The sequence below is a fragment of the Scomber japonicus genome, chromosome 9 (assembly GCF_027409825.1).
Source record: "Scomber japonicus isolate fScoJap1 chromosome 9, fScoJap1.pri, whole genome shotgun sequence".
Taxonomy (NCBI): Eukaryota; Metazoa; Chordata; class Actinopteri; order Scombriformes; family Scombridae; genus Scomber; species Scomber japonicus.
In genome coordinates this window covers 12,110,738-12,126,847 of record NC_070586.1, presented here as the reverse complement: position 1 = coordinate 12,126,847, position 16,110 = coordinate 12,110,738, and the positions used below count along the sequence as shown (strand labels likewise).

The 16,110-nt window shown below is 40.2% G+C and overlaps 1 protein-coding gene across 1 annotated transcript in view; it reads right to left on the bottom strand.

Annotated features, from left to right (window-relative positions):
• The window catches only part of rtn4r (reticulon 4 receptor), a 38,843-nt gene extending 22,994 nt beyond the window's left edge, over positions 1 to 15,849 (bottom strand). The window contains exon 1 of the mRNA XM_053325655.1: positions 15,782 to 15,849. Coding sequence (XP_053181630.1) covers positions 15,782 to 15,803 — 22 coding nt within the window. The 5' untranslated portion in view covers positions 15,804 to 15,849. The remainder of the gene's footprint in view (positions 1 to 15,781) is intronic.
• Positions 15,850 to 16,110: the final 261 nt, after the last annotated feature.

Genomic DNA, 16,110 nt, shown 5'->3' with positions numbered 1-16,110 from the left:
GAGATGATTGCTCTGAACAAGATCTGCCCATACAGTCAGGAAATCCATGCTGATTATTCCTGAATAAAAAGGAAGATATTAAAAGACCAGTTCATCCCTCCCATAACTTCTACTTCCCCTCAGTCTTTTCTTTGTCACATCTCATTCCTGCCACAACAAACTTTGCAGAAATGCAAAACAGAGATGCATGATGAACCCAAACCAGCTCTGGCATCAGGCTCCCCAGGGCAACTTCAGAGCAGGCGAGTCACAGCAGCAGCAGCTGTTGTGTTCTGGCACCTGTTGACTACGGATGTCACCCGAAATCTGAACATGTGTCTGTGAGCTACTTAAGAACACACTGCTTTTATATTGCTGGGAACCCTTTACTCGTTTGAAGGCATTGTGTTGGTGGTGTGAATGTATTTACACAGAAATCCCATGCCAACTTCTGACCTACTTTAGCTTTCAGAACCATATTTTGACATTTTCTGTCCAACATCGAACCCTGCAGTTAAACATTGCCATTTGGTATTTCACACAAGTCAAGTCAAATCTTTTCACATTGCACATTTACTCTAAAAAATACCATCCCACAGTGGTGTGCTGCATTCCTCCAAGCTCAAAAGAGCCAAAGGATTTTGTGGTGAACGATAAGATGATACAGAAATTCTGTCTCAGAAGAGAAGGTCTTTCCAGTTCTGAAGGTGTATTCTCAAATCACTTTGAAGTTACTTGTAATTATAAATATACTATTCATTAAATATAGTTGAATAATGTCTTCTGTGGCTCTGAGGAGACCATTCAAATGTCTGAAAAAAGAACCCTTTCAAGGTCATACTGATTTCATCAGGGTTATCTTGATTTGGTCTTACAAATTTATAACAAAAAACCTATGTTGAAAACTCTTAGTATGGTATGGCAGGCAGGAAGGGTCTTTTTTGGAGCTTGACTCATAGTAGGGACTAGAAGACAGGGTATCTCAGTCCCTGTTGCTTTTATGACTTCACTGACTGTGTGTAAATGAAACAGTAAATTGCTGGTGTAACCATTTAAAGGAAAATTATAGTTCCTAGTTTTGGCTGTCAATTTTATCGATTATGATTACATTCAACAAAATGAAAGAAACAATTCACAGAATCCACTAACTGAAACAAACAAGACCAAAGCAATTGCTGAGATCTGGGAACATAGTAAAATTGATACAATAACACAAGGTAAAACCTAAGTGTATGCCAGAAAAATGGAAAATGTGTGCAGGAGAAACAGCCATGAAAGTTAGTATTACAGGTTAAAATTGGACTGGGAGGCTTATCTGTAAACTGGGATGGATGTTTATGACAGATAATTTACTTACTGATTTTACTGGAGGTTAATTTAAATCATGTATGATTGTCTGACTTTGTTTCTTCCCCACTGGACATCTTTTTAGCAATGTTGCCATGTTCCAAGGTATCAAAAATCAACCAGGCATGAAATCGAAACATCCCTTTAAAGTGCACATCAACATATGACCAAAGGCATGTATGACCATATGGGTCTTTGAAAATTACACCTCATATCTCTGCCTCTCTTCCATGCTGTGAGTCATCTCAATCTGTTTTCATCGCCTCATCTCAGACAGATAACCCATTTGAGCACCTCCTCAGGTATTCGCTGAGGTACAGTATGCAGCTAATGACACAAATATACCACAGACACCCCACCATTTATCTTCTTATCACCATCATTTCTAAGTCAATTAGCCAAGTCAATATGCTGTGTCAGTTATTACCCACATTATACCATAGGAAAATTACTTCTATGCAGTGCAGACACCTCTATCAGGTTGACACATAGGTAAAAGCAGTTGAATGGAAATTAGGATGACAGATTGGCGGCATAGAACGGAAACATTCCCAAATTGGTGTTTCATAATTGCTTCAGTGAAGAAGTTATATGGAAACAGGACAATTGTGTAGGAGGCATCATTATATGAGGATAATTAATTTTAAAGTTGAAATGAAGACCACTATGTAAAGTAAGTAAAGACAGACAAGAATGCAGTGGGTGGCATTAGTATGCATGGTTTATCTCCCCTTCTCCGTCTTTCTCACTTCCCGGAATTCTCTACTGCAGTCTGATCTTCTGTGCCATCACCAGCTCTGCTACATCATCTTCCAAGATCCTTTATTCCCTGTTTTATCTTAAACATGCTATGTCTGTGACAGCAATGTCGCATGGGGAAAAAGCATCTGAAATCTTCTTTTGAGAAGCTAAGGAAACTGTTGTGACACTCGATCTCTAACATTATGCTGCCAGCTGCCGGCTCCGCAGAGAAGTAAGAAGGATGTACATTCCTGCCAAGGGGACATGGTTAAAATTTACTACAAGTTTTGAGATACAAACACAGTAAGGCAAAGAAACTTTCAAAGAAATGCAAGGCCAATGAAATATATATGGAGCTGGGGTGACATAGAGAGTGGGGGTTTTGTCTTGCAGTCACGCTGCTAGATGAATGTTTTGTATTGTGGTGGCAGTCGATACAGAATAAGCTATTTTCATTTCCCTGCTGATCTGAACAACCTATACAGCAGGCCACCTTTTCTGGCTTGTGTGAACTTTATTTGAAACTTTTCTTTCAGTATTCATAACAATTTGCACTTGGTTTACTTTGTTATAATTTCCACATTACATTTGGCAGGCAGTCTTAAGAAATGTTCTGTTCTTTTTTTAACAAACTGAGTGGTGAACATCTGGAAGTGTGGAGTTTTTGTCGCCGACATGGAAAACAGTCATTAAAGCAGTTACTTGGAGTGATTGTGGAGCCTACCAATGATATAGCACTATCACCTGGGAATCCTGCGAAAACACAAACCAGCTTGTCCTGGTAAATATTGAAATTCAGTGTTATTACAGTGTTATGGTGCCATCACCAAATGATAATTTCTCTAAGCTCAAAGTGTCTAATTTAGCATCGCTGAGATTTCATGCAAATCTGATCTTTTCCTAGCTGAATTTTAATGAGCTTGACAGATCTGTAATTGAAAAGCTACACCTGCACCTGGCTTGTGTGATTTGAATCTCTGCAATGAGTAAGAGTTTTACAAGAGTCCATTAGCATTGGATATTTATATTAAGGGAACATCAGCATACATGATTTCGTCTGTTGCAATAAAGTGTGATCAATGAAATATGGTCAGTAGGGGAATTAACTAATAGAAAAAATATAACCTGAGATGTTCCAGTTACTGTGAATGTTGTTATCTTTCTTTCACACTAATGTTTCTAACCTGTCTTTCTCCCTTTTTTAATTTTCCTTCTCTCCTTCTTTTGTGTATTTTAGGTTCATTTCAGTCACATTGCATTTTAATTTGGGCTGGCATCCTTGAAATTAAAGGAAGATAAAAGGGAAACTGGCGCTATGTTAATATCTCTTTGAAGATGGAGTCAATCTGGCAACAGAATGCTTAGCCCTTATTTTCCCTTCCCTTTCCCCTCTTCCTGTATTCAGCACAGTGGATAAGAGATACTGTAGACTCAGCTTAGCAACAGCTTACCTTAGGTGGAGGAACTCTTAAAGCCCTCTGCTTTCATCTTGCACCTTGTGGCAGAAACTAGGTTTTTGTTTTGTCTTTTTAATCGACATCTGGACAATGAATATTTATCTATGTAATTTCTGCTTATTTGTACACCCTTCCCTGCAGAGAGACACTGACAGCACCTGTCTGGCTGGATTTACAGAAGTATAGATTAAGCAGTATTGCAGTTTGTATGATGGAAATGTGCAATGGATGTGATACAGCTGTACATCAAGGTTGGGAACTCAAGGGAAGCAAAACTATTTCTGCTCATAGGCTGCAGGGTGCTGTCAGACACTGAATAATGGCTGCACAGACTGTATATGTGTGCAGTCACAGCCATTATGCAAGTCCTTCATGCATTTAACCTGAATAATGCTCTATTAGAATTGTAGATAATGGAAATGTTATAAAGTAGACAGAACTTGGTACATTGCAGTGTAAAACTCAGTTAATCGCCGGACAATTTTATGTAAATTCTGATGATGTAACCTATAATTTTCCCCAAGAGTTACTCTTGAGAATCGCTCCACAGTGAGGCAGAGTTTCAGCAAATACTACAATACGAACCAGTAAAAACTACATCTGTAGCTACCCTTGGAAATAGCTTTTCATTATTTCCTCAAGAATGTACAAGAATGTGTGAGTTCTGCTTATCTAATAATTTCATTTTATGTGCTTCTTTGTTTCATTACTGTTCAATCTAAGAGCAGCTGAGGGAACATAGGATCCTCGAGCAGAGCTTTTAAAGTGAAATATGTGAAGTGTGAGAACCAATCTGCCAGAGTTTGATGACACCCGTATCAGAACTCTGCACCCAAACCTCCATCTTGTCTCGTCTAAGAGCCGGCGAACACGTCATGCTATAACTTTAATACCCAGTTAATTACTCTCATCTTGACCTGTCGGTAAAATGAGCCTGGCTGCCACTACTGTCCATGTTTCTGTTATCTGTGCAAAAATGCATTAGCGTGTGCCCCCTTTAATGGCTTTAATTAGTCGTAAACGGAGCTGATTCTCCTGTTAAGTGGAAGAGGAGTCGATACTGTAATACAGTCCCAATACGCACAGGCCCAACTCTATCTAGTCGGGAAGGTGGTGCACAGGAGGATAGTTTGAGGGCGGGCTGGATAAACTCATTCAGTAATAAAGAAGGTATCACATACTCCACACCATATCAGGCAGCACTCACGCACTGCTCTGATATGAGAAGAACATAATTAGAGTGCTGCTGCTGTATTGACAGAGGAATCCTTATGGATGGGCTGTTTCAATGTCAGTTACATAATGTAGAAAAAGTTTCCACTCGAGCAAATGAAACATCAGTTGGGCCTATATAGCGGAGGGAAAGGGAGTTATCTCTCTGTCAAATAAAGTAAACATATCCTCAGGATGAGTGGAGAGACAAAGAACATTGGTACATCACAATTGGGAATAATAACAAAAGGCTCAATATAAGCCCTTTTTTCAGTCTTTCACAACTGACAGCTGTCTAGAATGACACTGCCAACCAAAACACATCAATGCTATTTCAGCTGTAGTTGACAATATTGGCCCAATAATTGCTTCCCCAATAAAGCATTGCAGATTCAGTAAATGGGGCTTCTTTGAGGAAGAGGGACCCATAAAAAAATGTCAGTAAACCATATTTGCTTTCATCCGCTCATCTGCAATAAAGTTTCCAGTTTCCAGTCTCTCCATTTGCTGAGTAATGCTTTGGCCGGCCAGTGGTGAGGTGCAGTGCTCTTACACTGGATGAAGCTAATGGCTGTTTATGGTTTCTAATGCATGATGCTGTAGCTTTTGAAATAACAGGTCTCTATTACGGGGTTGTGCGCAAATTGAATCCATTGATGGGAAATACTGTGATACCACAAGAGACCTCCTAGAGTTTCTGAATGTACATCTTGACCTATTTAAACGTCTACTTTTAATGGAACAGTACCTCTATATGAAATTTGGCTACCTGCAGAAGGAGCTCATGAAGTGGGCAAATTTTCCAGGCAAAGCTTAATGGGTGGTGACTGGTGTTATTGATCTATACACATACATAGACCTCTATTTAAAGCCCACAAATAGAAACACTCAGTTAAAAGATTTAAGTAATCTTTCACCAAAAACCAGCTCCCCATCATTAATGTCAACTGGTATTCTATCAAAATTGATCACTATCAACATTCTTTTCCACAAAAGCAAAAACAGAAATAAACAAAAATGAACTTGAAAAATACAAATCATTCTGTTATAATATATATAATTGCAGAGTAATTTATTTATAATATGCAGAGTAATTTAAAACAATGTAAAGCTTGTTTCATTTGTTGCAGTTTTCTACCTTCAGAAGAAGTTGAAAACACCAACAACTACATTAATGTTTTCTATATGAAAACTGTTAACAGTGAGGTATCTTGATCATCTTGAGTAATAGAGTGATTTTGAGATATATTGTAGTTATATATTTTATTTATATAATATACATTTATATTGATCTGCTCTGTCATGCATAGGCACTTTAAAGCATTATGATACAGTGTCAGAGTGGATCTTTGGAAAAAGACATAATTAAATCCTCTATAATATATTTTTATATAAGGAAATTGATAACATGTTTTGCCTTTTAGCCACTTAATTTTAATACATACAATGTATGTTTTCACTGTATTCTCTTTATATTTAAAAGTATGCAGCTCTCTTTTTCATTTTGGTGCTAATTTATGTTAGTCAAAATTTTGCAAATCAACACTGCATGAGATTACAGATAATTTATTAGCTGTCTCAGAAATATCTTTGATGGTACAATAGGCTGTTAACAGTAGATCTAAACTCTGGTGTTGACTTGACCACATCAATCTCTGTGATTTCTGCTTCATCAGTAGTCCAGCAAATGAATTCCTATTTGCCATATCACTGAAATTAGAGCTGGAAACTACAGAATGTGATCAATAGCTTTGAAATGACAGAGTAGGCAACAATAAATAGGGAACAAACCTTGGGAAGCTCAGGTGTTTTTAACTTAGAGGGGATGGTTTACCTATTTCATGGCTGTTTCTCCTGACTTAACTGTGGGAGACGGGAATGTAACATGTACCATTCACCCCCCCTGAAAATCGGGTCCACCCCCTAAACTTTGTGTGAGGCAGCAAACAGCGGGGTGTTCTGGCAGCCAGTGTGTGCTGTGTGCACACACATATGTCAAGCCTATTCTGCTGAAGTGTGTATGAGCTGAGAGTAAAATGGAGGAAGAGTGTGCCCTCTCTCCTGTCTCATATTCCTCTGCGGTGTAATGTACCACCTATTCATGTGATGCCTTTTAAAGGCATGGTGGGAATCGCTTCACAGTCAAGCACGAAACTCAATATGCTAATGCCTTCCAAGGGAGCGATGGAGGGGGAGAAAACATAACCTGTCAATTACCCGCAGCAAAACCACTGAAAGATTTATTAAAAACCACCTGAAATTTCCACAAGACAAAGGAGCTTAAATATGCGATAAATATCAAAATACAAGCCATCACTTGTTTGGCTAATTACAATATCATGTCAGTAAAATTAACCTCCTCTGACTTAATGGCATCAAGTTGAATTACATTAAATTTAAGGAAGCATATGGCAATTCTATTTTCATCAATTACGACTTGAAAATGCCAAGTGGAAATGTCGGGCTTAGATTTAAATTCTAACAGAGAAAAAGGCTTATCTGTAAAAATTCATTATCGAAGCAAGTGAAGCGGGATCTGTACTTTTGTTTAAAGATACAAAATGCATGGATACAGCTTGCGAAGACAAAAATACAATACATCACACATACACTGTACATCTGTAGACACTGCTGTAACAGCCAGCATCCTTCCGGTGGTGGCACAGTTTCACTTGCGAACCCTCATGAGTATCTGCTGGCTGAGGACCCATGACGGCACAGAGGGACCATCAAAATTGGTTTCAAACTATTTCGTTTCTCACACAGACATCATCAAGACCCCTCAGCATAATTTGTTTACAGCTCGGAGATGGAGTGTTGGCAGTGCTCATCTCCCTCACTGGAATAATTGCTGTGATGATAGGCTTTGCTGGGAACACGTACAGGCATGAGAAAACAAGCACCATTTCTGATTAGAGGTTGTGGAAACCAAGCCAAGCTGACATGCCCGCATCATTGACATATCCCCAGTACAATCTTTTCGCTCATTAGATCAATTCTTCTTTTGTGCTCTCTCATACTGAATGTCAAAGGGATTCCATGGGAATTTTTTTTATTCAGGTCTACCTCCCTCTCTAATGTGTTTAGAGACGTGTCAAAATGCTGCACTGCAGGATCTAAACGCTGTTGTGTCGATCCTGCACGGTGTCCTGATGTAATCATCCTCAATACTTTCAGATGGACACATTTCCATTTTGAGACTCTATTACTGACTGATACACATTCAGAAGAAACAAGACATTTATATTTAATGTTCTTAACACGTAATGTGGAGTAACTGATTGCCACCATATGACTGAACAGACAAAAACATACAACTATATGAGAAAATACAAGGATTAAGATGTAAAATCACCATTTATGGGCACAGCAATAAGGGATGCATAGCACTGATGTAACCAAAAAGGCTATATATACAGGGAAAGAAAGAGTTTTCCACCAACTCAGTTTACATAGGTCATGACCTTAGCATCGGGTGTTGTTTCAGCTTTAGATGGGACTCTGGATTGTGGGATTTAAACCCATAGATAACATATGGTCCTGTCGTCCACGCGAACCTCATCAGTGGGGGAAATCCATGTCCGCTTCTCTCCTGCCAGCCACTAGATCCACACTGAATCCCTCTCCATCATCATCCCTCTATCTTCCCACCCCTCCCCACTGCTTCCCCTGAGCCCAGCAGATTACAGATATCATTATAATGGACGTCCTGGCAGGCTAGCTGCGGTCACATTTAATTTGCCGTGGCCTGATATCTACACAAGATAATCAGCATTTACACCTGAGAGTGAAGACAGAAAGATGAGCGACAGTGTGTATGTGGGTGAGACAGTAATAGAATTAGAGAGAGAAGAATGACCAGCACAATGTAAGAGGAGTAAGAAAAAGTGAGAGTGAGAGAAAGATTGTAAAGAATTGGAAGGAATATGTATTCAGCACACAATCCACAGGGACAAAAGGAGAGTACTGATGAAGCACTTTTCAGATTTGCATTTTAATAAGAATAACCTACTTTGGGCCCCTGAGATGACTGAGAGCAAAACCTGATTCACACAGACGTCCCTGAACACAGATGTTACGTTTTAGCTCTGAGGGAGTTGCCTTTCCTTCATACTCTATTTTGCTCTACGAGCCCAGGCCAGTGCAATTACATTCAGATAAACAATAGTGTTGTACTTCGAAAGCAAAGGTTATAGGGTGCACTTATTGTTGAAGACGAGTGGGATCCTCATTGATTCCACTTTTGTGCTTGTGAGTATGTTTAGAAAGTCTTATTTTGCTCCTACAGCAGTTGCAGGATTATGCATTTCCAACTCAACAAATCCTTTCACTTCCACCTGCCATTGAGGACATTGATTTGTGTATGAAAGACAGTTATATCTGCCACCTGAAGTTTGTGGAATTGTTGTATAAAGCCACCAGAACAGGTATATATTATATATGTTTAGCACCTACGGAATGAGCTTTCACTTCTATAACGGATCAATTTCCCCTGAGCCAAGGAGTGATGACCTATTTCCTTTGAAGGCCTCCCCATACATATTTCAGCTGTGAACTACCTACGAAGCTTACAGGGAGACACATTACAGTCGTGAATGTGTTGCAATGTAGAGGTAGGAAAGCACAATCTGTCACTAAGTTTCTGAAAGGCTTTGTTCTAACTCGGTCTCTAATGGTACTATGGCACAATGTAAAAATGCAGCATTCTATCTATCTATCTATCTGTCTATCTATCTATCTATCTATCTATCTATCTATCTATCCAGGTGTTTCCATTTTTAACCCCCCACGCCTTTCATGTAAAAACACCTATATATGCAACTGTCACATAGCAGTGTTCCTATAGAGCTCCACATTGAAAGAACATTAATAAGGAGAGGAGTAGTCCAACAATGCATGTAGTATGGAAAAGTGACATTTTGGTTTAAGCGCCTCAATGTTGTGGTGCCAGGGATTGAGTAAGACACAGCATCTGAAAACCAACTCCCATCTGTTGAGATTGCAAACTAATCACAATAACAGGCAGATTCACACAGGATGATCAGAGGGACTGGTAGGGAGTCCATTTTGCGTCACCAGCACTAATGAGATCAACATGGCTAAAAATACCAGAGAATATTTATCTATCCATGAAGGGAAAAAAAGGTCCTTCCTCAGGATATCCTGATTGAACATTTGACTGCCCTGCTGTTAGAACCGCCACAGCCAATAGAGACTGAGTGCAGACTTCAGATTAGGTCGTATTTGGCTAATTATATCAAAATGTCCTCTGAGTTTACTTAAGCCAAGTATTGATGAACCTGCCTCTTTGCCACCATCAAGCTCTCTGCTGTAGGTCTATGAGAGTGGATTTTTTATATGCACATACTGTATAGTTTATATCCAACAAAGCTTAGATAGATTTTTTTAATTGATTAATTGATTGGATCTATCTATCTATCTATCTATCTATCTATCTATCTATCTATCTATCTATCTATCTATCTATTAATCAGATATTCTAAACCTCCTCCTAACTGTGATCAATGACACTGTACTTGGATCAGCAGGCCACTTTATCTATCTGAGTGGCACCGCAGCTTGCATGAAGAGGCATGGAGCAGGGTTGACTTATAAGGCTGACAACAGCTCCATTCATGCGTCTAATTTAAGAGCGGCTTCTGCTCTGTCTAATTAACAATTTACTAGGCCATCAGTCAGCCTCCCCATTGTGGTATAATCAGCGTCACCGACGTTCAGGCAGCTCGGCGCACTTTCACATCTGCAATTGGATTATAACAACCATGCAACTTTCATGGATACACGGACAGAAAAGTGGGCACATTGAGTTCCAAGGACGCGGCGAGAACGACCGTACTGTGAAACCTCAGATTGAAAGATGACACTGCAGTGGAGTGAGATGGGCAAGGTGTTCAACAAATTAGCCGGCTCATGTCTGTGCATGCTGGGAGCTGCAGCCATGTAATGTTATTGCCGTGTTAAAGGAATCAACAGATGCATATTTGCTCCTCTGAGGGGGGAGGTGGGGAGGTGGGGGGGGGGGCTTTCGTGCTGCTTGCTGGCTCAGCTGGTGGGTATGTATCACGACTCTGGTGTGAACGCAGCTCTGATTCAACTGCATATTGTGTGCAAATTTCACTTGTTTTTTTTTTTTTTTTGAAAGGGTTGGGCTTAGGCACATTGGGAGGTTTGATCTGCTCTGTCATGCGTAGGCACCTTTAAAGGATTATGATACAGTGTCAGAGTGGATTTTTGGAAAAAGACATAAATAAATCCCCTATAAAGACTCCACCCGCCCCACCACCCTAAAGTTGCATAACGCTTGTTCATCTGGTCCTCCCTCCTCCCCCACACCCTCCTCAAGACGAGAGCCAACACTTACTGTTTTTTTTTTTTAATCTTTTTTATTTTAGAGGAGGAATGTAGGGAGTGGGGGGTTAGCATTTACAGTGCATTTTCTGCACGGAGAGGATTAAGGACTGGTAATCTGAAGGGATAGTGTATTCCATTTCTACTGCTTTCTCTATATTTTCGCCCCTTAGCTTCCTCTGTATAAACAAATAGAATTTTACTCGTTTATCCACTTAGTTTCTCTGTCTTGCTGATTAGTAGTGAAGGGCTGGGAGACTGGGATAACCTAGAGCGGACGGTTCCAAGGATATCTGAGGCCAGCATGCCTCTCTGTGTATGTATTTGTGCGTGTGTGTGTGTGTGTGTGTATCAGTGAGAATCTGAGTGTGCATGTACTGTATAAACAAATGCAGTGCTACTTGAAGGCGCGGCCAATTAAAAGAAGCCCCTGAAGGAGCGTGCTCATCAGGATGCAGTGAACATACCAGCAGATCCACTCTCAGATAGCCTGCTGCAGTCTGTCACTGTAACTAAGGCACTAAAACCATTAAGGTTCTGTAGCACAAAATATCGACATCTCCATTTTTTAGACTGACTGTAATCATTAAGAAATATTAATACAATAGCTGATCAGTAATGAATGAGGAATCCATGCATGACTGAACAATTCTGCACAAACATTTTTGTATCTTACTAAAACTTTGTAAGTCTTACAATACTAATAACTAGTAATTTATATAATATTATCAAATTAATATTAATAATAGTCCTAATTCAATATAAAACCATCAATAGAAAAAAAATTGGCGCAATCATAAAATTAACATTACTAAAACAACTATATAATCCTGCCAAGTAATGTCAAAAGTTGACCAATTGCAATAAAATGTCAACTAAATGGGTTATTAGACTGTACTAAAATGCAATATTCTGTTATATATGTTATATTGCTACACAAGCTGTCATGTATCACATAGCGATTATCATCATTAATTGTAAATAATGTCTCTTTTTATTCTAATTTAACAACATATCTCAAAGATGTTATTATGTCATTCAGTAGTGCATTACATGAAGAGAACAATTACATTTTAGACATATTTAGAGGGATTAAAAGTATAATTTACAAACTGTTTATTACACTGCCTCTTGCTAAGAAATGTTAGTTATAAATCTGGATTACCAGATAAATGAGTAATTGGATGGGAATATCATTGGTGTCTAGGAGAAACAAAGACATTCTGTTGTGATGGCAAAAAAGGCGGCGTTGTGCAGATAAGACAACACAAGTGGAAGCATGACTGATGTCTGCATTGTTTGGAGGCAATTACCCTTGAATTAATTCCTGTATTTACCCTCATTGTCCAATGGGAGCCCAGAAGACAATGCAGATGTGTTTTGTGTCAGTAAACAACTGAATTGCCAAAGCAAATCTATTGTTTCCCTCCTTTGATGTGATTTGGACTTGGGTTGCAGCCAAACCACATGTTGCAATCAGCGCAGCTGTGATGACTCTTATTGACCCCTAAAACTTAATCACAAAGGGGCAATAAGCAATCTGTGACCTCTATCGGCCTCTATTGGTGACCAGAAGGAATTGCAACAACATAAACAGGACTTATTATCTCCTCTCAGGCAAAAGTAATGAGACTAATTGTTAATAATAATAATAATAATAATCATACATTTAATTTGTACCAAACTTTTAATTTATAGAGCGCTCAAACTGCTACAGTATTAATGACACAGGACATATAACATAAAGAAAATGGAAATAAGAGTTAAAATGAAAAAGTCTTCTTGAAAAAAAAAGGTTTTTCGGCCCTTTTTAGAAGAGACTACGGTCTTGCTGCCCTCAGATGGTAAGGAAGGCTGTTCCACCAGTGTGGTGCAACAGAGCAGAAGGCTCAATCCCCAGATCCTCCAGAGCTTAGTGCTGGGGGCCCTGCGGTGCAAGCTGCTGGCAGATCTAAGGGTGCGGGTGGAGGTTTGTGTTATGATGAGTTCCTGTAGGTAGGGAGGCACGTGGCGTTTAATGTGTATTAGTCTCCATAGATAAAAAGATCTTCCTCATAGCACCATCCTCAATTGTTAAAGAGTTGGCAAAAGTGAATAAATGAGAATGGGGAGACTGGGAGCGACTTGAATTTCAGGCTGAAAAGCTACAAATGAAAGCCAGAAATTGCTGTACCTGGCAGTGTAATCAATGAGTCAGTTGTATTGATTAACAGCCTTCCCAGCTACAGATAAATCATGGTCATTTTCTTTTATGGAGTATAAAAATCCCACATATTTCCCTTTGAATACCTCTGGGGGAAGATTCGTGCTTTTCTTGGTCTCATTGCTGACCTTGGCCAATTAAGAAGAAAAATAAAAATCTCAGCTAGAACTCACAAGAATCTACACGCTACTCCTTATTGATGTAGTCGATGTTTAAGAAAATTGCAGGACCACAAATTATTTTCTTTCTCTCTCTTTTTGCTCCAGCATCCATGCAGCTGACATACTGATGTGTGATATGAGACGCTTTAACTGGTAGAACACATAGAAGGCGAGTCAGAAAAACAGCAGGCACCGTAAGTCACCTAACCATCAGTTTCACATGTTTTCTTTCTTCATTTACTTACTCACTGACTCTCCTCAGACCTCCCCATACACTCATAAACACTACACCCACACACACATTATCCCTCCCAGCCCTCCCCCTGTGCTCAGATACACACCCATACTAACACAACGATGGATCAATTTCACATTCCCTTTCAGGATGCGGAAGATGCCGTGTCTCATTGTCAGTTTATGGCATGATGTTTGATCCCACCTAATGCCGCTATGCAAATGAGGTATTGTTATTCTTTTTTTTTTTTTTTTTTTTTGTGAGTGCCATCTTTTTTTTAACAGCTTGATGTGTTCCAAACAATTATCTCGCCACCTCAGATGCTGCATCTTGTGGCCTATTTTTTGAAAATAGGGCAGAGTTTTTGGCAAAGCACTACCAAAACAATAACAAAGTTAACTAATTGAAAAAAAATGCCCTCATTGTGTAGTGGTTTAAAACTCCTGAAGAGAAAGCTTTCAGTTCCACCATAATGCTTTTATCCATTCATTTGGGCTTTATTGGCTTTGCTTGGCAGTAGACAGAGAGCAACAGCACCCCCGAGCAACAGCTTTCCCACAGAGGCATTTGATCATATGCTGACTGGGTGAAAAAGAGTGTAAATTAAAGTCCCTCCTCACTCTGACACTTTAAACACAAGACACGACAGGCCATATTTTCTCCGCCAAATCAGGATGCTGAGAGATGGATACCAATTATAATTGAAAAAAATCAGACATAGGTGTGTGTCAGGAGCCTGCTAAATCACATCAGCAGTTGGATGATGAAAACCTGGCTGTAGGGTCTGTGGGACCCAGAGCCATTCTGTGCCAATGAAGGGGTGTGCACTTGAATTTGCATCACCCTGTGACATATCAAAGAGAATGCACAAGTAGATGTGCCTCTTTGATTTTGCTAGTTGTGAAATGCAAAGTTACTCTGTAGGCCCACAATAATCTGCAGCTTTCTTACCATAATCCTGCAGTTTTAGCCAAGTAATGAACAACGTGAGGAACAGCATGTTGCATAAGCACTCTGTGTGTGTGTGTGCGAGTTTGAATGTGTGTGTGCTAAGGCAGTGTATGCAGGGGTGGGGCAGGGGTGGAGATAAGGTTTTTCCACAAGCTCTTGATGGAACAAATTGAATGTTACATACATGCACTTATCTCATCGTGGTGCTGCATATCAAACATCACACGGCATGTCAGTGTTCTCCCTGCTCTGCCTTACACATATTCACAGAGAACAGGCACCTGCCCTCCCTCCATCTATCCATGCACGCGCGCGTGCACACTCACAGCCTACGGCATGATACTGCCAAGAAATGAAATTCTTAGCCATTTCCGGCGGGAATTGATGAGCATGTCCTGCCCTCATTAGAATAGCTCCAAGTCCAGTCGGTGAAAGCTACAAGGCCCAATTTCCTGCCACTTTGGCGGCACCCCGAGTAGAACGATGCCACAAAAACACCAAATATAAGCCAAGGAGCTGGAGAGTAAAGCGGTATTATTGAGCCGCCAAGCGGACCATCTGCAGACTTCATCAAAAGCTCAGCCCACAGTGTCCAGACGGGCTGAAGCGGATGCCCGGGTTAAGTTGCGATATCACGCAGAGCATATTGACCGCCACAAACACTACATGGCCTCTCACTCTCTCACGCGCACTCGCTCTCACGCGCACTTATAAAACACGCACACAAAGAGAGAAAGAAAGGGGCACGCACAAAATCGGCTCTGAATTATGGCTCAATTAAGAGCGACTGAGTCAAGGTCGTTTACAGTCGCATTATCCGTAACTGATAGAGACGCTGCTCATTAGTCCGCTCCAAAAATAAACGAATAATTAAGGATTGTGCAAATTCGAAATGTTTATGCGCATATTGTCAATCAAGTACCATTTTAGCCAAACCCCGTAGGAGCCAGCAGAGTAAACTCCAATTAGGACATCTGATGTATGACTGGTTGTGCCTATTCTCTTCAGATCATTGACATTGCCCGATGTGGATTTAACCAGTGCGCAGTAACCCATCAGTGTGTCCCTGTCTGCCTTGTGTGAAAACTTTACAGACGCCCTATTGTCTAATGTGTATCCTACTCACCATCAATAATAACGGTCTTCATGATTTAGATGGGGGTGAAAATAGAAGCTGTATAAATCCAAGTCGAATGTATCCCAGCGCGTGTGGAGACAGATAGGGTATCCGCTGTTTATTGCAATTTATGGGTAATTGCAAATCCAGTGCACGGTGGGAGACGGACAGCCTAAAGCACCCCTGCACCCTTCAAACTTTAGCCGTAGGTCTTCCCGAGTGGGGAGCCACGTCTCCGGCTGCACCCGAGCTCAGTCATTTGGACGAGGGATTAAAAAAAATAGTCAACGATAAATATCCAAATTGGGATCAGTAGACACACCAGTCGACACCTCCCC